A 26,659-nucleotide genomic window follows, 5' to 3' on the forward strand; every position below is an offset into this window, starting at 1 on the left:
TAGGGGAAAGAGTGAGGAAAAGGGTTGTTGCCACATCAAAGACGAGGATCCAAAGGACCAGTGTGATACTGGCTCCTCCCAAGTGTGCTCCATGCTTGGGGATCACTCAACGTCTGCATGTCCATGCCAGGTCAGATTCCACAATTACCTTACCTGAGAGGGAGGTCTGGAAAGCAGGGCTCTGCCCCTTTTCTTTGGAAGATGACGTTAAACGCATGAAGATGGGTTCTTCAGGGCTGGAGACCACTGACTTTGAGGAGGTTATGAGCTCAGCTTTATTGAAACCTAACTTGATCTCTGGAATAATCTGGCTGGGGGCTGGAGTTGGACTGGAAAAGAAGGCTGATTTCTCTCTCTCATCCTCTTTCACACCGTTATTTGTTTCTGGGACTGATTTGGGACTGATGGCTGTGCCCATACTTTCTAATAAGTCTGGATTTTCTGTAGCTAAGGAGGCAACAGGCTCTTCAGTATCTAACTCTGCTTCTGGAGATGCTCTATAATCCGAGTCTAAAGTGGGCTCAAAGGAAAGTGTTAACCCAGTTGCAATATAATCGGGACTTTCAGTTTTGGTGTGTTCTGTCTTTGTTGTGGTGGTGGATTCTGGCTTTGCTGATGTTATAGCAGTGGATGTTGGCTTGGCTGTAGTGGTGGTAAATGTTGGTGTGGTGGATGTTGGCTTGGCTGTAACAGGTTTTGGCTTTACTGTAGTGGTGGCTGTGAGCTTTGGCATAGTGGGTGTTGGCTTGGTCGTAGAGGGGGTGATGGGTTTTGGCATGGCTGTAGTGGTGGTTGGTTTTGGCGTGGTTGGTGTTGGCTTGGTTGTAGTGGTGGTTGGTTTTGGCGTGGTTGGTGTTGGCTTGGTTGTAGTGGTGGTTGGTTTTGGCGTGGTTGGTGTTGGCTTGGCTGTAGTGGTGGTTGGTTTTGGCGTGGTTGGTGTTGGCTTGGCTGTAGTGGTGGTTGGTTTTGGCGTGGTGATTGCAGGCGTTGTTGTGGTGGGTGTTGGCTTGATTGTAGTGGTTGTTGTGGGTTCTGGCAGAGTGGTGGTGGGTTCTGGTGTGGTGGGTGCTGGCTTGGCTGCAGTGGTGGTTGTGGGTTTTGGCGTAGTAGGTGCTGACTTGGTTGTAATGGTTGTTGTGGGTTTTGGTGTAGTGGATGCTGGCTTGGCCATAGTGGTGGTTGTGGTGGTGGTTGTTGTGGGTTCTGGTGTGGTGGTTGTTGGTTTTGGTGTGCTGGGTGCTGGCTTGGCTGTAGTGGTGGTTGTGGTGGGTGCTGGCTTGGCTGTAGTGGTGGTTGTGGTGGGTTTTGCCGTGGTGGTGGTGGGTTCTGGTGTGGTGGTTGCTGGTTTTGGTGTGGTGGGTACTGGTTTGGCCATAGTGCTGGTTGTGGTGGTGGTTGTTGTGGGTTTTGGCGTGGTGGTTGTTGTAGGTTCTGGTGTGGTGGTTGCTGGTTTTGGTGTGGTGGGTGCCGGTTTGGCCGTAGTGCTGGTTGTGGTGGTGGTTGTTGTGGGTTCTGGTGTGGTGGTCGTTGGTTTTGGTGTGGTGCTGGTTGTAGTGGTGGTTGTTGTGGGTTTTGGCGTGGTGGTGGAGGGTTCTGGTGTGGTGGTTGCTGGTTTTGGTGTGGTGGGTGCCGGTTTGGCCGTAGTGCTGGTTGTAGTGGTGGTTGTTGTGGGTTCTGGTGCGGTGGTCGTTGGTTTTGGTGTGGTGGGTGCTGGCTTGGCTGTAGTGGTGGTTGTTAGCATGGTGGGTTTTGGCTTGGATGTAGCAGTAGTGAGTACCGGTGTGGTGTATGATGGCTTGGTTGTAGCAGGTTTTGGCTCTGCCTTGGCTGTGCTGGCTACTGTTGTGGTGGCTGAGGGCATGGCTGTGGGTTCTGGCTTGGCCGTGACTGTGGTGGGTGCTGGTGTAGTGCGTTCTGGTGTGACTGGGGTGGATGGGCTTGCCTTTGTTGTCACAGAGGGTGGAGTGGTCTCTTCTATAGTGGGTTCTGGTAAGAGATGGAAAGTGCCATGGGTTAGCACAGGGGTCAGCTGGCCTCAACTGATCAGGGCCAGCAAAAGTCAACAGCGCGTAGAAGGAGCAGCCAGAGGCTGCTTAGGTCACTCTGGGCCATCTACCACTTTAGAGTTCCCAACACTGAGAAATCTCATCTCCTTTACACAATCTCCTTCCCCTTAAGAACGGGGCATCCTCATGGAGCAATAACCACTGGTTATGGGAGGTCTGAGGTCCTTGTTCGATCCTCCTCATCTTTTGGCAGTTGACCTTTCTCAGGGGCTGCCATCACACGTCATGTCTCTTAGACCAGACCTGAAGCTGCTGGTCCAGGTTCAGAACGTGGACCTCAACCCAGGGGTCTCAGTCCCAACAGCCTGACAAGGCACATGCATGGCTTTGCTTCACTTACCACACAAGGAGTTGACACAAACTCTGTCCTCGGGACACTGTGAACAAGAGGGTCCTTCCCTGTATGGCTTCCGGCCTTTCATGTTACCCCTGGAAGCAGAAGACACCAAAAAAATGTGAGGACAAGGCAGAAAACACCCATCCCCAAGAGGGAGTCTGATTCAACTGGAATATCCCAGCCAAAACAAAACTCAGAATTTAAGCGTGTCTTCTGCCACACACTTGGATCAGCACAGCTTGATCCATGTCCTGAACCCAAGACTGCTAAAACCAAGGGAAACAGTTCTGTGGACCTGGTCTTTCACTGCCCCTTATAAAAGAGCAGTCAGTGGGCATTTGGAAACGCCTTTGTCTCCCTTTTGCTGAATGCTCCTAAGAAGGTCTGCTGTTGCTCTCCATCTCAGAGTCAGTGATTCCCAAGGTTAATCCCAGGGCTTCACAGGCAGGCAGCCACCCTTCCTCCCACATCTTACTGTTCTGCTGGTAGAAAACATGTTCCCCCCTCACCAGGCTATCACTGCTCTATTGGGAAGCACCAGGCACAGAGCAGGTGCTGTTTGATGTTTGTACTTTCAGCTGCTGCAGCACCAGCCTTGGGCAGTTTCCTGGGGGACCTCCCTCCCTGGTCTGTGCCAGGAGCTGAACCAGACAGCAGGAATCACAATCATGGCTAAGGATCACCAAACAACCCTTCCTTCCTTTACGACCAACCCAAGATAACAAAGACCTTTTTCAAAATTGCTTTGCCTTTATTTTTGAGCAAGTCCAAAGGCTTTTCCTGCCATTTTATAGGGACTATAGCAGGGCATTTCCAGCACAGATGCCCCACCAAGATGAACCAAATCATGTGAGGCATGGGACTTACGGGGGATAATAGTTGCAGACAAGCAGGTGCATGTCCTCTGTTTCAATTCCTTCAATCTTCTCACAAAACTTTGACCCACAGCCAATGCGGTGCGTGCTTGCCCAGACCACCTAGGACAAAGACCAGGGGTGAAGGTGAGTTGATGATGAAGGCAGATGCCTTGTCGACAGGCCATACTGTGGCCTTGGAAGCTGCATCTGTCTGGAGCACCTCCCCAGCCTAGGGGCTCCCCAGCCACAGCTTTTCTACTCCATAGCATCACCACCTCTGTTTCGATCCAGGGCTCCTTCACAGATCCATCCTGACACTCACCACCACTGACTACGCTCCTCTCCACTCCCCCCACTCACTCACACTGCAAAGACACACTCAGATTTCATCTCTGCCTGAGGCAAGCTGGCACCCAGCTCTGCTGCACTGCCAAAAAACAGCTGCAGAGCTATTTTCAAAGAGGTCTTATCCAAAAGGCACCGTGCCCAGGTCCCCCTGTATCAGTGATTCCCGGCTGGTGCCCAGCACAGATTCCCCATCTCTTTGCAAAGACTCTGGGAGGACCCAGGGCTCTGATACAGATCCTTCCCCACCAAGCTTCCCCTCTGCCCCAGCAGGTTGGTACCTGGGTGTAGTGGCCACACATCTGCCCAGAGACACACGTGGAAGTCGTCAGGTTGTAGAATTTCTCCTCTGCATTCCAGTCCTCCACAGCGAATTCCAGATCCAGCATCGGGGCCATAGCAAAGAGGTTTTCCCCCCGTCGGCCCCTCTCCTTGTTGTGGTCCCAGATGCACTTCTCTGCATAGGCCTGGGCAAAGGCCTCCAGCTCCGTGTCCCAGCTCTGCAAGGAGCTCAGTGTCAGTAAATGGAGAGGGACACAGGGCTCTCTGACACACACAAGAAGGACTCCTGAGCTGCCTGGTCATGAATCTCCCATTCAGAAGTCATATTCAAACCCTTACTCAATACGTGGGTGCCCTGAGTGCCTTCTGAGGAGTGCATGGGGAAGGGATCTCCTCAGTCCGTCCCAGCACAAACCAAACGTATCAAACAGGGGTAGATCAGAGCAGCAGCACAATTCTCAGCCTTGCCTGGAGCACCTGAAATGTCAGCACGGAGCACCCTCAGCTCAGCACGGAGAGCTGTAAGTCTGATAGAGGACAAGAGGACCCTGGGTCACACAGGAGCGGGGATGAGGACAGGAGTGGAGCAGGACAAATCTCCCCTGACAGACACACAGAGCTCCCTCCAGCAGTGGCCCCCCATCAGCTGAGGCCCCAGAGGCTTTTGTGCAGGGAGATGAGTGGGAAGCCCTGTGCTGCAGCTGCTTTGACCATCCTTGCTCCATTTGATGGAGCTTTGCTTCTGCAGCAGGCTGGAAGGCAGCCCAGCAAACAGAGGGTCCTAAGGGGGCTTTCCTGGCTAGAACCAGCACTGGGCACAAAGGGGCACAAAGTGGCACAGAACACAGCTCTGCTGCAGGGCATTTGGCCATCAGGGCGTGGAGGGGACAAGGACAGCCCCTGAGCAGTAGCACTGTGGGGGAAGCACCAAAATATCTGGGTGGGGGACAGAGAGCCAGCTGAGCTCCCACCATGGCCCCAAGCCAGGCTGAGAGCAACGGGCTGGAAACTCTGCTTGGGAAACGCACACCGTTTCCCTCTGGCACAGAGCTGGGCTCCATAAACAGTGGGCTTGCACCTGCAGCATTTGCCTCAGTTCAAAATAAATGGCTTTAGGCTCTGAATCCCCCCATCATCTAACTATTTCCACAGCAACCAGACCCAAACAGAAACGTGGTGCAGCTGCAGGTGAGGTCAGAGACAGGGAAGGCACAAGCAGCACTGTGTCCTGGGGAGGAAGGTTAGAATGGGGCTTTCATGGAACTCCTCTAACAAGAAACTGTCAGGGCTGCTCGACACTGAACATCTGTGGTGCTCCTGATCTGCAGCGTCAGGAGGTCCCATGTGTTCAAGGAGATTGGATTAAATGAAGAAAACAATGCAGCCCTGCAGAGGGGAACATCTCCAAGCAAGCGATCTGCCACCGCTGCTACAGCACTCCCTGCTTCAAATCGCCACCAACCTAAGGATCTTGACCCACATTTTAGACATGTGGGAAATTGTTTCCTTCATTCTTTCCCTAAGAGCTTGGCTCCAAATTCCCTGACTTTTCTGCATCTTGCTACGCCCGTGGGAATCGTGGTGCTCAGGAACATGAAGGAAAGCCCAAACCAAACAACCTGGAGGTCACCCTTGAATTTTGGATCCCAATCACCTGCAAAGGTAAATGAAGCACACGGAGCAGTGCTTCACCAGCTGCTGGCATAGGATTCCCCCTCTGCTGTGTAGCCCTGCTCAGCACCACAGCTCAGGGCATCACCTGCCTTTCTGAATGAGCTTCACGTGAGCGAAAGCTGCTCTGCTCTCACAGAGCATCAGGAGACACAGACTGTGCTCAGGAACTTCCAAAACTGATCAGTCAACTCTACGCATGAAAAGAGACTCATCCTTGTAGAGGCAATCTGGGGAACCCCTCCATTGGTATCAATAGCTCTAAGCAATTATTGCCCTGCCTCCCCCAGACAAAACCCCGATTCCTGCAGGCATTAAGGTTAAACCTTGCACCATTCCATTCTGGGATTCCCTGCCATAAAAGCCACTTACCATCTTCAGCATATCCACAGCAGGAGGAGAGACCTGCGAGCGATATTTATTGTGCTCATCCAAGATGATCCTCTTTTCTTCATCAGTCAGGGACCAGCTCAGCTCCAGTGCTGTGAGCAACAGGAAAAGAGGAGAAAGACCTGAGCTCAGCATCGTGCAGACAGCTTCTGCTCTTAGCAGCCCACAGCTCTGGCAGTCAGATTTAAAGCACCTCCCAAAAGCAAGGAACACCCAACAGCTTGAAGATCGGGGAGGAAACATAGTTCTTTATTAGAGGAGTTTCAGAGCCACATGGAACACACCCATCTCACATATCAGACTTGATGGAGAAGCAGAAGTGGATACAGTGCCAAAGAACTCCCTTGGTCCGCTCCCCAAGGCAGACCCTGTGCATCAATCCTAATTCCCTGCACTGGCATTTTCACGTAAGTCTCTGCTGTTCCAAACGTCAGACATCACCTCAACCATCTGTTATGTGGTCCCTTTTCCACCTTTTGTCCTGAACTACAATAATAATAAAACCCAAACAACTGACAAATAAATGCAGAGCTCTGTTTTACACAGGGGTGTTCCTTGGTCACTGAGGTGCTTCTAGAAATAAGGGCAACTGCAACTCTTAAGAACAGCTTGCAGTGCTATAAGGGCTCCCCTTGTCCACCTCCTATCTCTGTGCACTGGTTGAAAGCAGCAGGCAGTGGGGAGCAGCCTCCTGCCCCGTCCATCCCTCCAAGAAGAGATAGCAGAGGGTTGATGTCTCTTCCCTCTGTCATCAGGAGGATGAGGAGGAAGAACGAGATCAAGAGCTGAAATTGCCCCCAAAAGGGGAGTTAGCAGTCAAGAGCTGCCTTTGAGTCTGTCTGGAGTAGCAGACCATGAGCTCTGCAGGGACAGACCGCGCTGCAGCCACAGCCAGACACCTGGAGGGCTCAGGATCAGCGTCCCCAGTCACACGCTGCCCCACTTGTGCTGGAGACAGTCCTGCAGAGACCCCCCTCACCTCCTCCTTCCAGCTCCACTCCAGGAGCTGCCTCTGGGGGTCACAGACTGTTCTGAAGGGTCAGCTGGGGGGCAGCTCTGGCTAGCAGAGCTAAGTTCATCACACACAGTCAGTGCTGCCTTTCCCCCTCCCTTCCCAGCTCTCCAGGCCCTGCTTTACTGTTGTCCTTCTGCTTCAGACCACTCTCATCAGCTCTCTTGCCTCCACTGCTCTCCTACATCCCCACCAGATCTTACCTCCACATATTAACTACTCCTTTATTAGGTCCAGAGTCTAAAATGCTTTCAGTAGCTCAATAACTTCTGCAAGCAGGATCTGGAGCTAACATCTCACCACAGTTCGCATTTATTGCTAAGGTCAACATCAGGCCTGGAGTGTGGGTCAAGGCAAACCCACCTCCTTCACAAGACACTCCAGTAGCTCTGCTGCATCTCTGGAGACCTGGAGAAACAACTAGAAAGGAACAATATCAGGACCCAAGTCCTACCAGCTCACCGCAGCTTGGCAGATGAGGAACAAGGCAGTGATGAGAAGACCTCAGCGAACCTACTGGTATTTCCAAAGCAATGCAGAAATGAAGGGCTAAGCCTTAAGCAGCCCCTGGCACCACAGCATCCTCACTAGACCTTACTGAAGCAACGAGGATTAAGAAAAATTGGGTCACAGTGCTTTCGGAGAAAACAGGTCTGGAAGAGTCACAACCAGGGCACGTGGCTCATGGAGAGACGTGAGTAACAGCCAGTGCATCTGGCAAGGTCAGGCACGGCTGCTGGTGAAGGGGGATGCAGCACAATTTCCCAACCTCCCAACCTACCCTAGTGGCTCCTTCTGGAGCCAGTGTCTGAAGCGTGGAGATTAACAGCACGAGGTCCAAGCCCCACCCTGGAGCTGACAAACTCATGTCCAGCCGGCATTAGTAAGTGTGTGAGGAATGCAGCTTTCCTGCTGCTCACTGCAGTCTGCTGCACCCCTGGGAGCCAGCAGCCTCGGCATGAGACAGGAGATCCATGCCGGTACCTGATGAGGGTGTAAAGGCTTCAGCTCAACACTGGCGGGTTCCAAAAAGGCCCAAGTCTGCACTGCAGAAGCAGCAAAGCCTCATTTTCTACTGACTCACGTCTTGAAGGTCTTCAACGTGGCTTCTTGGGTGCCTACCAAGGCTTGCACTTTATCCTGGTAGCAGCGGGAGCTTTCTCTCCTTTGCCTGCCTTATTCAGCTCTGGAAATTACCAACTTCTGTCCCTTCTGTCAGTGCTTGGCTGAAATAAGCTGAATTGTGAAGGAAGGACAGACACTGTTAGTAGGAAGAAAGGAGAGACAGACGGTGCCACTGCAGCACCTTTGCTTTGGGAACCAGCTTCAAACTGGCAAAACATTTTCCAAAGCATTCCAACTTTGCACAGTGTCCTAAAAGGTTTAAATGACCCCTCAGTGGCTGAGACACGATGTGAAAATAAGAATCAGGAAAGGGGGAGAGGTGCAGTAACACTGCATTTCATTGCAAAAAGTAAAAACTTTTCTTTTTATTCTTCTTTACATACAAATCTCATTTATTTACACACTTTACAGACTTTTTTTTTTTTTCCCAAGTATTTACAGAGTTCTCAATATATTAAATTATGACCATCCATAAAATTCTGCATTAATTGCATATTTACATTCTTTTTCTTTTAATCCACCACTGAATTTATAGTGTTCAGCACTGAAACAGTCTTTATGCATGTATAGCTTTACTTCCCTGCACCCCTGAGCCTTTATATTGCCTCCCCCTCCCTACAGACAAAGCGACAGCACAAAAAATAAATCACCTACCATTGGTTTGAATCTTCAAAGCCAAGGGGAAGACCAGCATCTCCCTTATTTAACTCAGCAGGACATGAAACCTGTGCTTTATGAGATTCAGTTTCCTGAAGGGGAAAACACATGGCTCTACAAACAGAATTTGCAAAGAGGACACCTCTTCTCACTTAGGGAGTTCCCACGCCGTGAGCTGGGCTTGCTGCTACAAAACCAGGGAGAGAAGGGAGGTGCTCTGAGCCAGCCCAGCTCCTTGCAGTAAAACCAGCTTCCCTGCCAGATCCTTGCAGCAGGAGAAGCCAAAGGCCCAGGAAACCTGAGCCTAGAAAGTTCTCCAGGGTACTGCAAAGGCAGCTGGATGCTGGGATCAGCAGAGAGAGACAGAAAACAATCAACAGAAAAACTGTCAGCTTGGCCCCTAGAAGTGATGCTGATTTCCTGGTACCGAAGGAAACAACACTCCTTGAGTTCAGCACTCAGAGCAATGGTCAATGACCCTGCTTTTGGAAACCAGCTTTAAAGCACAACCATCCCGAGGTCCAGCATCCCACCTCTCCACCTCGAGGAGCAGAGAAACGACCCTTCCCCACTTCTGCCCACAAGGTTCTCAGTGACTGGCGTGACTTCGGAGAAGCTTTGCAACCTCTGGGATGTCAGGTGAATACAAGTCCCTTCTCTCCCAGCTCACAGGCAAAGAGCACGGAAATGTTAAGAATAAGGATGCACACATTTACTGAGCACCCCGCTAGGCTGGCCAGGATGGGAAGCGGGCTGTTACCCAAAACAGGGTGCACAGGTGCCAAAACAAAGCTATAGGCAAGAGAGACCACGACAGACACACCGTGACTCATCCAACCACATTTGTTGTTGCAATCTCTTGACAGCTGAGAAAGCAGATGCATTCCCCTCACTTCTGCACCAGGCTCAGCAGCTCGCTAGGAGCTGCCTGCTCTATAGGTGAGGTGAGGTTCTGTGAAGCCAGAGCTCCAGATATGGAAGATGGCTGGGGCTCAGTTGCAGCCACATAGCCAAGGTATCCAAACCTCTTTTTGGCCATCTGAATTTTGCCACTTTGACCTCACCTGAGTTGTTGGTACCCGGCTCTCTGCCTGTGCTGCAATGTGGAAGGTGTTAGCACTGCTCCTCTGGCAGCTGACAACAGCAGCTACTCGAGAAGCTGCACTACAGATTGAGGCTCTGCACTCAGCAGCAGCCGTGGCCAAAATCAGCTCTTTATCAGCAAGAGAATTGCCCTCCTGTTTCTGCTTAGCAGCTAATTCCTTACAGCTCTTGGAAAAGGAAGAGAAAATATACTGGAAGTTTAAAAACAAATGATGTAAACTCCAAAGGGAGTAAGGTTGGGACATATGCAATGTATCACCTAGACACAGATCTGGAAACTTTATGCAGAGACCATAAAATGCACTTGGAAAGCTAATCTGCCAACAAGTCCAGATCCACCATCTCCTGGCCAACCAGCTGTAACACTGAGCAGTGGGGAAGCAACACGTGAGAGCACTTTTGCTAAGTAGGCACAAACTTACCCTACGGTCCCCCCTTCCCCCAGTGTAAACAGCAACATAAATAGATCCATTTTCTCTGCTTTTTCCCAAAGGATCCAGACAGCCACAAGTGTGACACTCCAAATGCAGGCACCTCACAGACGCTCATTGTCTCTGCAGCTCTTTTAGAAGTTTCATTCAAGGGTGCTTAGAAGCAGCAGCATCACCGAATCGCCCTCCATCCCAGCAGCAATGGGCCCAGCAGCTCCTTCCCACGGGCACCTCCAGCCCATGTGTTACAGAAATGGACCAGGTACAAAAACAGGGAGAGGTGAGGGAACCTTGTCGGTCTCTGAATTTGACTTGAGAAGCTGCCAAAAGCGTAAATAGCAACAGTCACTCCATGGGCCCTAATTCCAGCATCACTGAGCTCCTGAATTTCCATTAACTAAGATCCAGGCTTCAAGAAGAGGGAGAGGGGCGGTGTGTGTGTGTGTGTGTGTGTGTGTGCTGGCATGTACAAGATTGCATGTTGTGTCACAAGGGTAAAACACACCCCAAGCATCAACAATATTAACAGAAGTCTGGTTAATCCAATTCCCTTTAATGTTTTACTACAAATTAAATTAGTCTTTTTCTGTTCAGAGTCAGCCTCCAGTTCTATTGGACCTGGAGCACATTGGTCCAGAGTGAAAGGCCAAACACTCCGACTAACACAAGTGCTGGGGTTGTTCTCGTTAGCTCACAGGAGGAAAAACAAGGGTTATGCACAGAAATGTTTGTGATGCAGACTAAATTCTCTCAGGCTAAATTCTTTGGAGCAGGAACCGTCCTCTGCCTTGTCCTTGTGCAGGAGCCAGACGTGGTCATCCCACTTGGCAGCTGCCGTCAGCCCTTAATGAGATTAGTAAGACATTTGCTCCCATGTGCCTGCTCTTGTTCAAAAACAAAGGCTGGGTAGACATTTTTCCAATCTATCACTTTAAGTATATCTAAAATATTTACAGAGGAAAAGGTTTTTGCTCCTGAGAACGGAGTTAACTTGCTTTCAAACAAAACCCCTCCCAATTCCATATTAACAAGTGTGAGAGTATGTCCTGAACCCCAGCCCTGGCCTATGAGTTCAGCCTGACACATCTGTAAATGATCTTCAGCAGCAGGAACAGACCCAAAGGATCAAACTTGGAAGGGACAGCAGCATCCGCAGCCTGCAAACACTGAAACCAAGCCTCTCTCAGGGCACTGGATAAAGCAGTTGCTCAAGCAACAGGAAGCATGCGAAGGCAGCTTGGAACAGACTCAGGAAAAACCAACATTCATTCTGAAGACAAAGTTTCAGGTCTGGAAGAAATTGATGCCAAAACAAAACAAAACAAAAAAGCTAGGGACACAGAAAATTTCTGGTGCTCCCACAGGTAGCCGGGGCTGGGAACACAGGCAGTGCCTCAAAGCAAGGGATATATGAAAGCAATCACACAACCCCCACTGTGTCTCAGGTGCACAATCAGAAGATGATCTTGCAGAGAGCTTCTCTGCATCCAGCCCCGTCTCCAAACAGAACCACTGCTGCACTCTCAGCACCTCACAGAAACCTGCATTTTTGTTGTAGGGAAAGAAGCGGGGGAAGAAAGCAGAGTCACAGTTTGACTCACCTCCAGCCTGCTGAGAGAGAACTGCAGGAGAGTGATCACAGAGGTCTGAACTGATTCATTTGGTACAAGAATGGTGCGGTGAGGGAGGCTCTCTGCACTGAGGCTGCAGTGCTTGTGGCAGCCCAGAAGCACAGAGCTGAGGCTGGCGATGCAGGGCGCACTGCTGAGGCACGCAGCCACACGTGTGAGAGATGGGGTGGAGGTGGGATATGTCAATTCATTCCCTTTATAGAGATGGCCTGACATGGCAGGCTTCAAGCCTCCTCCCCAGGAGGAATGTATACAGAAATGTCACACACACAGCCTTCATTCCCAATGTTCCCTCTTCCCCCCCCTCGAAGTTTCAGAAGTGCCATAAATCCAGAAAGGACACAAGATTAATCTCATCCTGAGAAACCCTTCTGTTGCTCCTGGAAAAAAACCCTTGCTGCCAGCCCACAGCTTACCTGAGGGGACAGGAAAGGTCATAAATAGCTTGAGCTTCTCCAAAAATACATCTGAGAAAAGGCAAAGAATTACCTCAAGGGTCAGGACAACAGTCATTTTTTAACACTGTAAACATGCAGGGTGGCAAAGCTGCCTGTCACAGTTGCCCCACTCTATCGTTTTCGAGATGTTGCCTTGGCTTCAAAGCTGAAAGTCTTCTTGCCCTGGAAGTAGCTCTGTTTTCCTATGCCACAGTCCTTAGCTAGCAGCTCCATAACAAACAACAGCTGGTTCTGTCCCTTTGGCCACGAAGCTCATCGTCCAGTAATCCGTGCTGGCATAACCTTTGGGAGATGCAATGAAGAAGCATCATTAGTTCAGTTCATGCCTAACGACTGCTTGCCTTTCCCACGAAGGGAAGAAGACACGCAGAAGCTCTTTGAGCCCCTGCCCTCAGTTTGTAACACCCAGCAGAGCACTGTGTCTTGTGCAGCCCCTGCAGCTCAGTTTTAGCAATCTTTACACTCAGCATCTCATGGCATGCAGTTGCAGTCCAGGCCATGAATTCCAGCCCAAAATCACCATGCTTCTGTCTTGCTACAAACACTCACTGCAGGCACACACTACATCCTTAGGTGTCAGCTATGAAAAGCCCAGCTCCCAGAGCCTGCAGATTACAGCACAGCTACTCACCCAAATCTCCAGCTTCCAGATCCACCTTGAACATCTCGCAGTGTCCTCTGCACTTGTCCAGAGGTACAACAGTCAGGGTGAGCTGTCCACTTCCAACAACAAAGAGGCTGTGCAAACTGTAGCTCTAGGAAGACAGAAGAATATTTCACAAGCCTTGCCAGCTTTTCTTGAATCTGATTAAACAAGGGCAAGTTACTGCCCTGCAACGAGGTGAGGCAGCACAAACTACAGGTTTGCTGCTCCCTCAGATACCAAAGCAAAGCCTCCCAAGGCAGTTCCTCCACGAAACTCACATGGAAACAAAGATCAGGCTGGAAACACTCATTTCTGTGATGTGCCCCCATTGCAGGTATCCCAAAACAGGTAGAACTTACTACCAGGAACAACTCCCAGAAGGGGCCTTCAAGTGAATTGTGCCCAACTGTGCACACAGACCAGGATGTAAATGTGAGGAGCTGGGACACCCCATAGGCATTTCTTATTGCTGAGGGAGGTCTGGGACACGGTGTCCCAGCAGCACATAAGTAGACACAACATGCTTTCTCTCCAGTTCTGGGGGGTACAGCAACCTTGAGATGCCACATCACACAGCAGTGGAAAGAACTGAAGACATGCAAATCCCCAAAAGGCCTAGAGCTTCTGAAGGACAACTCACAGTCAGGGAGACAATGGCTCCAGGATGAATTTCTCACCTTATTCCCCAAATCAGGATGGCGGATGAGAAAGCAGTTCTCCAGGGAGACTGTCTTGGGGAAAGCCAGCAAAGAGGAAGTAGGGAAAAATTCCTGCAGAATCTGAGTTCTGTTCACAGACCTGTTCCTAAAAAATAAGTGAAAAAAGCCCAACAAGAAGAACATTGTATTACAGAAAGATCACACTATGATAATACTTCCAAGAACAAAACTGTTCACTAACACTGATCCTTGATAAACACAGATGCTGGCAGACCAGTCTGTTTTTGGATGGGGATGTGGGGGCAGACCAGAGAAGCTAAGAGTACAAACATCACTTAGGAGTAAAATTTGTCTTCCCAGATTCTTGTCCTAAGCTCTTTTAGTACGTGCAGCAGGACAATATAAACAGGGAACAAACACACTGTGGATATCTAAACAACTTCCTTCCCCTCTTCCCTTCAAATTATCCAATTGTCCTGCAGGCTTCCCTGGCGCTTTGCAAAAGTCATGGTACCTCTTCTCAGCCAATAGAGACAGTGGAGGACTTTCCAGAGGTTATTAAACATGCAAATCAGTTGCCACAGGTGATCAGACCACAGCCCAACTGATTAACACATGGCCTGAAGAACAGGACCAAGCAGTCATGGGATATTTTTATCATGCATGAAGCCACAGCACGCAGAGCTTCATTTTAGTGCATAAACACTCTGCTTGGATCAAGTCAGAGTCAGCAGGCAGACACAAGTCTGTCACCCACACCCCTTCCCCTTCCCTCCTGTTAAAGTGCAACTAGCAAGCTCCTGAGAGCTCACACAGACAAAGCCTGTGCAGCCCTGCAGCACAGATGGACACATCCATCACCTGCATGGTTTCATCTTTGACCCACCAAGGAAGGAAAAATGGGAAGCTCTGTCTTGGGAGGCAGCTCCACAATTCAGATGAATTTTCTTCTATGATAATCTCTGCCAGTTCAGGATCCTGGGACTGAAAGTGCTTTAGTTCTTCGTATGAGAGAGATTGTCCTGTCTTAAACAACACAGAAACAAATTAAAAAGCCTTGCACTGAGGGTTTCTCCCCTCTCCCGTTTCCATCCACTGAAGAACATCCAAGAGTGACAGCCACCAAGTTTGCTACGTGTCCAACCACAGTGGTAATTAATCAGAGGAACAACTTGCTAGGGATGCAGACAGCTCTTTGCCCTTCTGACATATCTAAATTTGGGCTAAATGTATTCTTAGGTGTACATTCCACCTCAATTAATTATGAATTACGAATCCAGGTATTACCTTGGTTAGAAAAGGCTGAGACCTCTGAAGTTTTTCTGATAGCTCCCCAATGTCTGTCACAATCTGAAGGCTTTTCACAGTAGAACATGCTGTGCAGTTTGCAGGAAGTGTAGAAGTGTTTTGTCTGCAACCTGCTGCCCACCAGTCCTGGCATTCTTGAGAGGAAACAAGAGAAATGAGCTTAATTAGACCAAAAACGAGACGGAAAGGAGATAAAACTCCATGATAAACTCATTATTCCTAACATGAAACATGGAGAGTTTCCAATGCCTGTAAGTTGTTCAAAACAATCCAAACATTTATCAAAAAGACACCTAGAAGACAAAAATAGAACTCCACGTTGAGAACAGTAACTCTAACAGTCAGTGTTGGTGCCACAGACCCTGTTAACACATCCTTGAAACCACAACCCTCCCCTTTCCATCTGCATTAGCTCAGAAAGACTCTGTCCTGGGCAAAGTTTGCCATCTGTGATGTGCAGATACTGCTGGGAAATGTGGGATTTCAGCAAGACGTGGTGCTGATGTGTTCCTTCCTCTCATGCACTGACTTGAAGATAAAATGGGAAGAAAAGTCCCAGTGTCAGGAAAATCTTGGCAATATATGCAACAACTTGCCTATCTCCCCCTGCACTACTGCCATGTCCATTTTAAGCTTCAGAAACTAGCTGAACTGGCCTGCAGTGAACACTGCACATATTTATATCTTCAAAACTACAGGTTCTAAGTGAAACCATTACTTGACATCTACAGCTCACCTCCCTCCTTCAACTTGCAGCCCAGCCGAGGAAAGCAAGTCAATCTTCACAGAAGTGACTTGTTGCAGTACTGAACAAACAGGACGAGGGGAAACACTGCTGAACATCCCATGTATTTCTGTGTTAAGGGATCCACAGCTGCAGCCAGCACGCCAGGAAGGCACAGCTCTGATTCAGTGGCAGCGACAGCCGTGGCGTTACAACCTCAGTCCTACAGGGAGATGTGAAGCTGGGCAGATGCAGCAAATCCACCCAAACACCTGATCTGTCAGGGTGGCTCAGGGCAACCCGAGGCCCTGGACACGCCTCAGATGAGGAGTCCAGAGATCTGTCTTCACAGCAGGCCCAGCCCTCCCTGCAGTGCCAGCACATGTCAAAACAGCTCCTGCCTCCTGGACATTGCTGCAGAACGCCCAGGGAAACGGAGCGGATGAGACAGGAGAGATAAAGAGGAGACAGCGAAGCCTGCCTGCAAAATGGTTGAAAAGTGATGCACAGCAGCTCCTCAGGCCTGCAGCCTGCCTGGTGCTATGACTGTGGCATCCAGCCACGCTCACACTCCTGCTTACAGCTCAGAATTGATGAATACCATTTAACAGCAAAGCGTTTGCTTCGTTTTTCCCTCTGATGTCTGCAGCAGACAAAGAGCAATGTCACGGGGGGCTGCAGGCTCATGGGGGTGTTGCAAGGAGGAGAAGATTCATTTTGGATCGTCTGGATTCATTTTGGATTCATTTTGGGATTCATTTTGCTTTTTTCCTCTGAATATCTCCAATCAAACCACACATGCTGCAATTTCCCACCCTACTGCTGCGATATGGATGGGAAGGGATCACGATGCAATCTGCAGTCCTGCTGGAGGAAGCATCTACGGTGGTTTTGGGGAAAGGAGTAAAAAGGAAAAACAGAGTGTAAAAACCTGATTGCAAGCAGAAGTCCCGCTCCCATGAGAAACTGTTCCAAAGCATTTTCCCTCCCCTGCTCACAAGAGAAAAAAGAAAATCTTTGTTCCACTGGCTGTAGAAAGCTTCGGTTTTACTACAAAAAACTCAACTCACAAAAAACAGCTGGTCAGCAATGAGAAACAAAAGGCTGAAAGATCTCTCCAGAGGAAGGGCAGTCACCAGAAGAGAACAAGAAAACATATCTTATAGTCTGTCATGATGCAGAGAGCAACACCACTATCATCTGTTTCTCTGCAAAACTCAGAGCTCATCCCAAAGCTTTAAGCTCAGACGTCCCAAAATTCTCTCCCAGGTCTCAAGGCAGCACCCCACATAGCTGGATGCTAATCAGCTTTGACAGTACAGAGCTTGATTCCTCCTTTGAGCCAGGCTGGGATATTTGCATTCTCAATTGCTTGATTCAGGAGGTTATTTCTTTTCCCCATGAATAACCCTAGCGGAGCACAGTTGAGACGCATTTCAAATGCTGCAAGTGGGACTGTGGGACTCTTTTTTTTTGGGGTTTTTTTTTTTTTGGTAATTAATCTTTTAGATTGATTGTTGAGGGTGTTAGTCTGTGCACCAGCACGCGTGTGACTGGCATGACAAGTATGGACAGCATGGAGGGCCTGCCCTTCCAAAGGAGGGAGGGAGATGGGACCTCACATAGAGGAGAGGGCACGCAACTGCACACTGGGGACCAGAGCAGGAGGTTTCCCAAGGCTGCTTATTCTTCCCTTTCGATTACACTCCCTGCATTCCTTTCACATTATCACCCTGCCCAGACACCCTGGGGGATTGTTTTGGTTTAAGCCAAGCAAACTGCCTGTGCACACACAGCCTGAAAGATGCACTCTCCATCTCCACGCAGCCGTCACGCCATGGTCCCATCCACTCACATGCAAACACTGAAGTGCTGGGCGTGTGCAGCTATCCCTATGGAGTCTGGCTGCAGGGAAGCAGCTGTAGCAGTGACACACTCCACTACCCATTACGTGACACGAGTGTGGGCCAGTCCCAGCGAACCTCTCCTCTGCACTTGTGCTTTCTCGTTGCCCTCGGAGGGGCAGCTTTCAGTTTGTCACACAGAACCTCAGCTCCCCATTGATCACACTCACCCAATACCTGCTTTTGTTCTTCGTTAGCTCTGCAGGACAAGGGCTGTCTTCTCCCCTGTGCCTGGATAGGTCCTAGCAGCACCAGGGCTGTAGACTTCCAGCTGCCAGCATAGCACAGATGAAGAGATAACTTCCCTTAAAACGCGTCTATGATTAATGCTGGCAGGAGTTCGTGGCTGTACTTTCCACTATGCAAAGAAATAATTTTCAATTTACAATCAGTTTAACATGTGCACCCCGCCCTACTTGGCCATTTCCAGAGGATCTCCCAAGCTTTTTGGCTGTCCCTAGATCTACAGAGGGGTGTGTGTGCGCAGCCCCAGAGATGCAGGGTGGGGACGATCACATTGGATCTTCTGAGGTTACTGAGAAGACCTGGCCTTGCTTCTGCCCACCGCACTGAAGCAACAAAACTCATGGAAACTTGCCCACGTAGATGTGAGAGCAGCAGCAAGGCCTCAGCAACAGCCCTGCTCTCTTAAGGGTCCACATAGGAGGCCACTATCAGTCTGCTAGTGCAGTGGGTCAGAGGGAAACCATCTGGCAGACAAAGCTTTTGCTCCAGGAAGACACGTGGAGCCAAGGGCAGCTTCGGACCCTAACAAAGTGCTGCAAACAAAAACCTTTCTGCATGCAGAGCTGCAGGTGTGGACACAGCTTGCTGGCCCCCCACCAGGTTGTGGTCAGGTTGTCCTGGGTTCTGAGTCAAGAATGGCCTCCAGCTGTGTTGGGATCTCTGCAGACTTACAGATACACACTCCTCAAGTAAACAGCTCGTATCTCCTTCAGCAGCAAGCTTATCACTGTCTTTCCCAGACTTTATGGGAAGTTAAAATTATATTTTAAAAAATTGAAGGAGTTCACAGACATCAATTCATTATTATACATCAATCATATATCAATCTGAAGTCAGGCTAAACTGGTAGGTTCCCAAAGAAGTCATAAACAATACTTGCTAGTTGTAGTGTAGAAGTCCTGATCAAGGAAAGCATCACGGTGAGGTTTTAAATGTACACTACACAACAAGGGCCCCTGTTCAGCACAAGATCCTCACCTCCTTCTCACATTGAACACTTCTGTAGCTCCATTTTGAACATATTTATGCCTGGAGGAGAAAGTAACTCCCAGCTTGCTTTGTAGCATTTTTAGGAAAAGCTAGCAACAAAATAACAGCTACAAGTGAATGCGTTACTAAACCCTTATTTTTGAACTGAGTGAAAAATCAACAGCTCGAAGAACTGCTCCCTCATGTCACTAATGGGTAACGGCTGGTCCAACAACCCAAGGGTGATTAGTCAACCTCCAATCAAGCACAAAAATTATTTTGATCCAACAAGCCATTGTGAAATCAAGTCTGCTCAGCCCAGCCCAAGAGGAACTCACAGTCCTGTGGGACAAAAGAGCATCACTTCCAGGAAAAATCTTCACCTGCCAATATACAAAACTGAAGGCAGGGATGAAGCTGTCAGGAAAGCCCACCACAACCTGCACCTCTGGTTCTGTGCCCTGTGCTGCTCTGGCAGTGTCTGGCCTGGAGAAACAGAACGTTTTCGAAGCAGATCCCTCTCAGCTGCTTCCAGCTGTCTGACACTTGACTCTGCAGAAGGTCTGACATGCCCAAGTCATCAGCACAGAGCTCTGCCCCTGCAACAGGTTGTACATGGCACAAGCCCTCTTTGCTGGGAAGTAAACCAAAATGAGAATTCACTTGGCAAACAAGGAGACAAGAACTTCTGAAGACACCAAAATACAAAAGCAACAGGAAGAGTTCCTCACGTGCCAGACTGGCAGTTAGTTGGGAGTTAGTTTACTACCAGCAAATCCAAATAAACATTCCACTGGCTGAACCAAGGCCAAAGTAAGGCAGCATTTGAAAACAGCTTGGCATCTCACTGCACTGCAACATCAGCCTTTTCTTAATCCTCCTTTCAATGGGCCAACACAGGTGTCTGCTGGTCTGCTTCAGGTTGTGTCATAAAAGGATGCTGACATACACACAGATCAGATAAATGGGCAGCTGAAAGGGGATGGAGGCAAGCCCTGTCTGCAACCCAGGCCATGCTCACATAGACCTCAACATGCACAAGCTCCTGAAGTGGGAACATGAGTGTTTGCACAGATAGAAGAGCAAAAGAGCTTGAACAGACAAAATGCACCTTCTTTAGGAAGGAAAAAAAAAAAGATCCGTTGTAAGCAAGATGAGAGGGCTGTGCTGAAGGCAGGAAAGAAAGGCAGTATGGTGATTAGACTGTTATGATGAGCAAGTTAGAAATCAGACCCTACTTTATGTCCCAAGCAGCTTTCTTGTTCAAAGCTTCCATTCAAAGCAGATCCACACTCCTTGGGTTCACAGATCAGTGAACCCAGCAGGTCAGATGCAGTGTGGGCTGCAAAACCTCCTGAGAAAGGCAGACTGAATGCTTAGATTCTATGCCCACACTGAGCTCAGGAAGCAGAACCTCTCCCTCAGGTAAAACAGGCATGCTGGATGCTCCCTTTTTGCATGGAGCTGAGCCAAGGATAAACACGCTGCAGGGCTACAATAGGAGGGAAGGCAACAAACTTGGAACAGAGAGAAATCCGGTAGTGGCTGGCCCATCACAGGCTGCCTGCAAAGGGTTAAGTCCAAAAAGAAGCCAGAGCCTGGCCAGGCGCCAAGGCAAGCCTGGAGCCAAACTGAAGGTAGCCAGCCAAGAGGCAGAGGCTGCTGTCTTCTCCCAGCTGAGCAGCCCCAGTAACCCAGCTTGCTGTGACCCATCCCCACAAAGAGCTCTCAGAGGCACCTGACAGCCCCCCAGTGTGATACATGCATTTACAAGGTGTTGCTTAAACACAGCTCCTCTAGCAGGGTCCGTTTCTCTGAAACAGATCATGAATAAAGCCAACAAACATGTTTTCTAGCCCTTCTGGTCTATGCAAAAGGGAGTTTTTAAACACAAGGAGTCATCTCTCAGCTGGGGATAACTGCACAGGATCACTTCTCCAACCCTGAGCTACATGTATGCTTGCATCTGATTTCTGAGGCGATGAGCAGCTACTTATGCAGCTGATTTTGAACTGTGTCAGATATATTCGGTCAGGACAGGGTCTCGTTATTAGAAGCAAAGCTGGCTATTCCTTTAGGTCACCACATGCTGGAAACAACCCCTGTAAATGGTCACACTGTTGGATGAGAGCCTATTCACCACTGACCAAGGTTTCTGAGCTGCAAGGACTTTGCACACTGGCAGATATATGAGATAATGTAAGAACAATTCATGCTCTGCTCATCCACATCCTTGTTCTGTGTGGTTGGCAGGGAACAGTTACCAATATGACACCTAAATTCATATTTAGATATCAAAAGAACTATAAAGATGTCACACTGCATCACAAAGGGAAGGAGCACAGATAAACATGTAGTGTCTCACCTGGCACCTATTACTACACACTCAAGGAGTTCATTGCATTTCCTCCCAACACTCGCAAGGGAAAAGGAAGCACTCACAGCCCAACTTTGAAGGGAGAGAACTGAAACACAGGTAGAGCGACTTCTCCATCCCAGAATATTCAGAAAAAAAGAAACGAATCCAGGTTACACAGGCCCTGCTTTCTCTCTGGGAATCCTGTGTTAACCCAAATGCCTGCTCAAAATTCAGTGTTCCTTACAAAACACAGACCCCAAAGGTCAGCAAATCTCCCACCTCCCTGGGGATAGGCGCAATGTGAGGCACTCAGTTGTCCAGCAGAAAGCAAAATGCTCACGTGATGAGAGGCACTCACCCTGCCCAGAGCAGGCAGTGTGACCCAGCACTGGGGTTTTCACAAGCTCTGCACAAACATGAGCTCAGGAAGAGTAAATGCAAACCACATTTGTGTACAACCTTACCCCAACCAAAGGGACCTCGGTTCCTAACCTTGGGAAAACAGCTGAAACAGAGGCGCAGGGGCCAAACCCAAAGATACAGAGTTGGCTTTGAAGACGCAAAGGGTGGGAGCATTAGTTTTTATATGGGAATCGATCTGAGGGATAAAGAAGGCAAGGAGCAGAAGAGAAAGAGAGTCAAAGAGGAAATTTACTTTGGACCCAATCCTACAAACCTAATGCAACAGACACAGCTTTGCACACACTGCACTCTTCGCTTTGGCTGTGAGGTGGAGGCTCAAAGGTCTTCCCACAGCCACTGGCACAGGCAGCCCTTGTCATCCACAGCATGGCTCCTGGGGTGGAAGGGACTAGGATGGAGGTTAGGAGGAACGTAGGTTACCCTGAGCTGGAGGGAGGGGGAGCAGCCATCCCACACCCCTGCTCACCTCCAAGTGCTGTCATCACACTGATTTAGGGCTCTTGGGGAAACCTGCCTGCCCAGCCCACATCTACCAAGGGAACAGGCTCCAACCTGCAAACAGGAAAACTGCTTCCAGAGCAGGCGCAGGAGGGACAGCACAGCCCCACACCTCAGCCCCACGGCAGCCAGGCTGCCCCCACCGGCCCCAGAGGAAGTGAAATGAGCCACCCACACAAGCCTGGCTGCATCCAGGCTTTGTCCACACCACTTTGGGCTGTGTGGCCAAGGGAAGGCCGCCAGCACCGCCGGTGGGCCAGGGCGGCCTCCAAACTGCTAAGGGGTGGCTTTCAGCATGAACAGCCCAAGCTGGACTTGTACTGGTGCCTGAGCACAAGAGGTTTCAGCCTCAGCTCCTTCTAAAAATTAATCTAGCAACTCAGAGAACAGAAGAAGAGTCCCTGGGCTGTGATTTTCCTTTGCAGCGCAGACTCCTTGCATGGTGTCTTCTATACAAATGGAAAGTGCTAGGCCTGCTTACAAGATCCCCTACTCTTGTAAGATTCCCAGAACTCGTGGAGGCACGGGGGATTTTATGTGCATTTAAACAACCACCTCACATCCTGATTCCCAGAACCTCACGTTCCCTCTGGATGTTTTCTGATCAGCTGGTTTTCACATCAGTAGCCCAGGCCTGGGCACAAAAGTCTCCATTTGTTTCCTTCTGCATACAGAAGCAGAGGGGTGTTCACAGACCCACGTAAACACACTGACACATAACAGGCCATCAGATATAGAGTTGGCTTTGAAGACACAAAGGGTGGGAGCATTAGTTTTCATATGGGAATTGATCTGAGGGATAAAGAAGTGTCAAACGGCCATCAGAGCCATCACTTCACCTTTGTTTTTTCCTCTCTATGAGAGATCCCAATGAGTAAGGAAGGAAGCAAACAGTGGGAATATCCCAGCCCACCCATACAAATCCAAATGAACAGCCAGCCACACGTCAGGGGAGCACAGGGAGACACAGAGAGAATGCAGAATGGTGCTGGCATTTCAGGGAGGCATTTTTAGCTACAGCAGGAAGGTCAGACCCAAACAGAGAGCTCCAACACAATGAGCTGCTCATGCTAAATATAAACCACCCGAGGGCACAGACATTAGTTTGTTTTTACAGTGAGCCAACAGACAATCAGCACTGTGCCACAGCCCTGCTGAAAATAACTCACAGAGCCCATGCTTTTGCCAGGTGCTAGCCTAAGTCAGTGGAAATAAGTGGGAATGAGAAATACTCACACTTTCCCATTTCTGTTATGACCATCTCCCATGACAGCACCATCTCGTGACAGATCCATCCAGCTTCCTCACACACACCGTACCTAATGTTACTTTAGCTGCTGTGAACACTGTAGGCACTCAAGCCCACAGTCCTTTCCCAATATGCCACTTGGCAAAAGCTACTTTTTCTTAAGCCCAGGTCACATCTGGAGGTTTCCACACTTTGTACACAACTATGAAAACAAATTGGTTTTGTATGCCTAAAGGTGACGTTTACCCAGCATGGCTATCCCACCGTGGCTCCAAGAACTGCAAGAAAACAAGAATGTGCAAGAAGGAAATCATGAAGTGAAGAGATAAAACATGTTTCAGCCCCAGTGAATAGAAGGGAAAGTGCCCTGGCTAGAAGCCAGGATGCTATTTTTAAATGCAGTGGAAGGAAAAGGGAAAACCACGGTGTCAATCCAATATCGCATTTGGTGCCCAAGGAGACACTCAAGTGATTTGTGTGGATGGTATTTAAGTTGGTATTTCTTTCTAGGCTTCTGTTACAGAAGAAAAATGATTTCCTTACTCTCAAGCATGTACTTCTTGGCAATAGGGAGAGAGAGCAGCCGGATGTGGCCGATGAGGGAGCCCCAGGCGTGGGCTCTGGAGAGTGGAGTTTCGGGTGGCAGCGGGCTGTATGGCTGGATCACAAAGTACACAGTTAGCAAGACCAGTCCCAGCGTGAGCAGGCCCTGCAAGAACAAACAGGCACGTAATTAATTACACTGCAGTGAGCTGATGTGTCCTCAGCACAGGACACACCTGAATGCTGAGGATGGGCGCTGCAGGATGAACCTCCAAATTTCCACTGTGTGTCCTCACTTATCTGCGGTGCTTTTCACATACACAGAGATGTCACTCGGTTTCACTGCTATCCAAAACCAAAATTAAGCAGCCTTCAAAACAGAGCCGCACAGCTCTGTCCATTTATTTCAGTGCTGCTGTTCACCCAGCACCAAAGCAAAGAGGATCATCCACAGATGGCTCAGATTCCTCCCACCTCACCAAATGAAAGCCTGCGCTTCCTCCATACCTCTTACACCAGGTTTTCAAAGCTTTTTGCAAACATCTGTCAAGCCTTGAAACGTTTTGGCAGAGGTGGTGCCAGCTCCCTCCCCCACACAATCCCAAAGAAGCCTTCGAGAGATGACACCATGCATTTCTCCCCAACAGACAAAGTCAGAGTGAACCAACAGCAAAATCCAGAAGAGAAGATGGAAGTTCGGGTTCCCGGTTTCCCATTCTGCAGCCTCATTTTACAGCTTGTATAGGAAGGGAAGATAACAGCATGATTACTTTTTCTAAGTGGAAACCACTGTGATGATTCTGCAAAGACAACACTAAAGCACCCCTGATCATTATGCCACTGAGAAGTTCTTTATACTTGTAACATCTCCTACCTACTTATCAGAATAGCATCCTTTCCCCTACTTGGGAATGCTTTTTACAGCATCTCTTAGTTGAGTTTCTCCAGGCATTTTTCTCTCATTGAGCACCATGGCAGCAGGTTCATTTTGTAGACTAGGAGGAGAATAAAGATGGGTGGAAGCTCAGGACAGAATCAGAAACAGAACTTGGATGCCTTCGTTATACAACCCTGAACTTTGGGAATCTCCTTCCTTCCTCACATTTCCACTGAGTGCTGGCATTTGGAATCACTGCCTGAAAAATCAATCCAAAGACTTTGTTCTTTAATAATTTAAGGAGAGGGAGGTGTTGACATGTTCAACTTTCAATTCACACCAGTAATTCCAAATCTCAGTCGGTTGCCTTCTATTTTCAAACCAGCTTATGGGAGGAAAGAAGAAAGCTATGCTTAACATCTTCTTCAGTAAAGAACTTGGAAAATGCAATGGGAAACAAAAGGCTCAGCTGCAAAGGGAAAAATTCAGAGCCTCAAATGTGCTGTGCATGCACAGAGATGCCTTACCTTGTAGATGGCCACTAAGACAGGGTAGCGGGGAGGGCCCCTTTGGGGTTCATTCCTTTCCAAGAGCTGCTTGATGAATTTCTCGATGGCTTTTTCTGACATCCCACACTGGTGCCCAGTCTGTCTCACCAGATCAATTGTCTCTGATAGCTTGTCATAGATGCTGAGCTCGTTGGCTGAAAGCTCCATGGCCTCTGATGAAAAATCCCTGTGGAGAGAGACTCAATGCATTACAGAAAGCACACTGCAGTCACCCATCTCAACACCAGCAGGCGCAGAAAGATCCCAGGAACACAAAGAAACAAGGCAGCTGCAGTCCTGATCTCTGCTGGGCCAGTATGAAGAGAGTGCCCTGAAGGGCACTGAAAGAAGCAGCAAAATTTCCTAACAGCAAAAGAAGCAGCGGAGATTTGCAGATTGTGTAAATGAACAGAACTTCCCAGAAATCAGTGAAACTCTATTTATTCATTGTTCCAAACGATCCATGCCATAAAGCGACTGCTTACCGACTACGAGAGCCAGCACTAAAAGCTGATCACCACAGACAGCAGCCAAGCCAAGCTCTCCTGCTCTATAACTGTAGCTGCTTATTTTAACATAGATTTGTTTTCATTAAATACCCTGTCAGCAATAAGAGGAGGGCAGGGAAACAAGCTGTATGTGCAGGGTAAAGTTCAACAGTTTGCAATTGGTTCAAATTTTCGCAACCTCATGTCCAGGCCAACTGATTATTAAGTAACAGTAATAAGATAGCAGCGTGCTCTGCAGGCAGGAGAACCCTGGTGTCCCACAGAGGGGTTGCCTCCAGGTCACCCACATGCAGAAAGGCAGGACAAACTGCATTGTGAGTTACAGACAGACACTAAATGGCACCTGATGGCAACTGACTTCCCAAAGAGATTTCAAAGGGAAGCTTGTAGGAACGCACCCTATGAGGGGTGAATGTTAAGACACCAGGAAAAGAAACCTGTTCCTCTGCTGCTCCCCTTGTCTGCCACAAAGGCAGAGCTCTGCAATACCCAGAGGAGCAGATTTGTCTGCACAGAACAGGCTGATCGCCCTCACCCCAAACTGTGGGTTTCTACAAACCAGAACTCAAACCACAGCACTTGTAATATTTTTCTGCAATGCTAGGATGTTGTTTCAGAGAAAAACAAAACAGATCAAAACCAGCAGGACTACCAGCTTCTGCAACTGCTTCACTCATCCCAACAACATCCACGTTCTGCTCTTGCACATTTACGTGGCCACACAGTGAATCAGATCAGGAAAACCATCTTGCTGAAGAACAGTCCCACCTTGTTTAGTCAGCAGCTGCCTGTACACCTTACTCAGACACTTCACATCACGTTACAGCAACA

The 26,659-nt window shown here is 49.0% G+C and overlaps 1 protein-coding gene across 1 annotated transcript; it reads right to left on the reverse strand.

Annotated features, from left to right (window-relative positions):
• Positions 1–12,562: 12,562 nt before the first annotated feature.
• On the reverse strand, positions 12,563–25,502 carry LOC306955098 (bombesin receptor-activated protein C6orf89 homolog; the record flags this gene model as incomplete). Its single annotated transcript, XM_079546332.1, has 7 exons — positions 25,299–25,502; positions 23,895–24,060; positions 14,959–15,113; positions 14,558–14,697; positions 13,690–13,816; positions 12,998–13,121; positions 12,563–12,648 (listed from the first exon to the last, which is right to left on the reverse strand). The coding sequence occupies exons 1-7, from the start codon at positions 25,485–25,487 to the stop codon at positions 12,563–12,565; spliced, it is 987 nt and encodes a 328-aa protein (XP_079402458.1). The 5' UTR covers positions 25,488–25,502.
• Between the last annotated feature and the right edge of the window lie 1,157 nt (positions 25,503–26,659).

Source organism: Tetrao urogallus (assembly GCF_951394365.1).
Source record: "Tetrao urogallus genome assembly, chromosome: 24".
NCBI lineage: Eukaryota > Metazoa > Chordata > Aves > Galliformes > Phasianidae > Tetrao > Tetrao urogallus.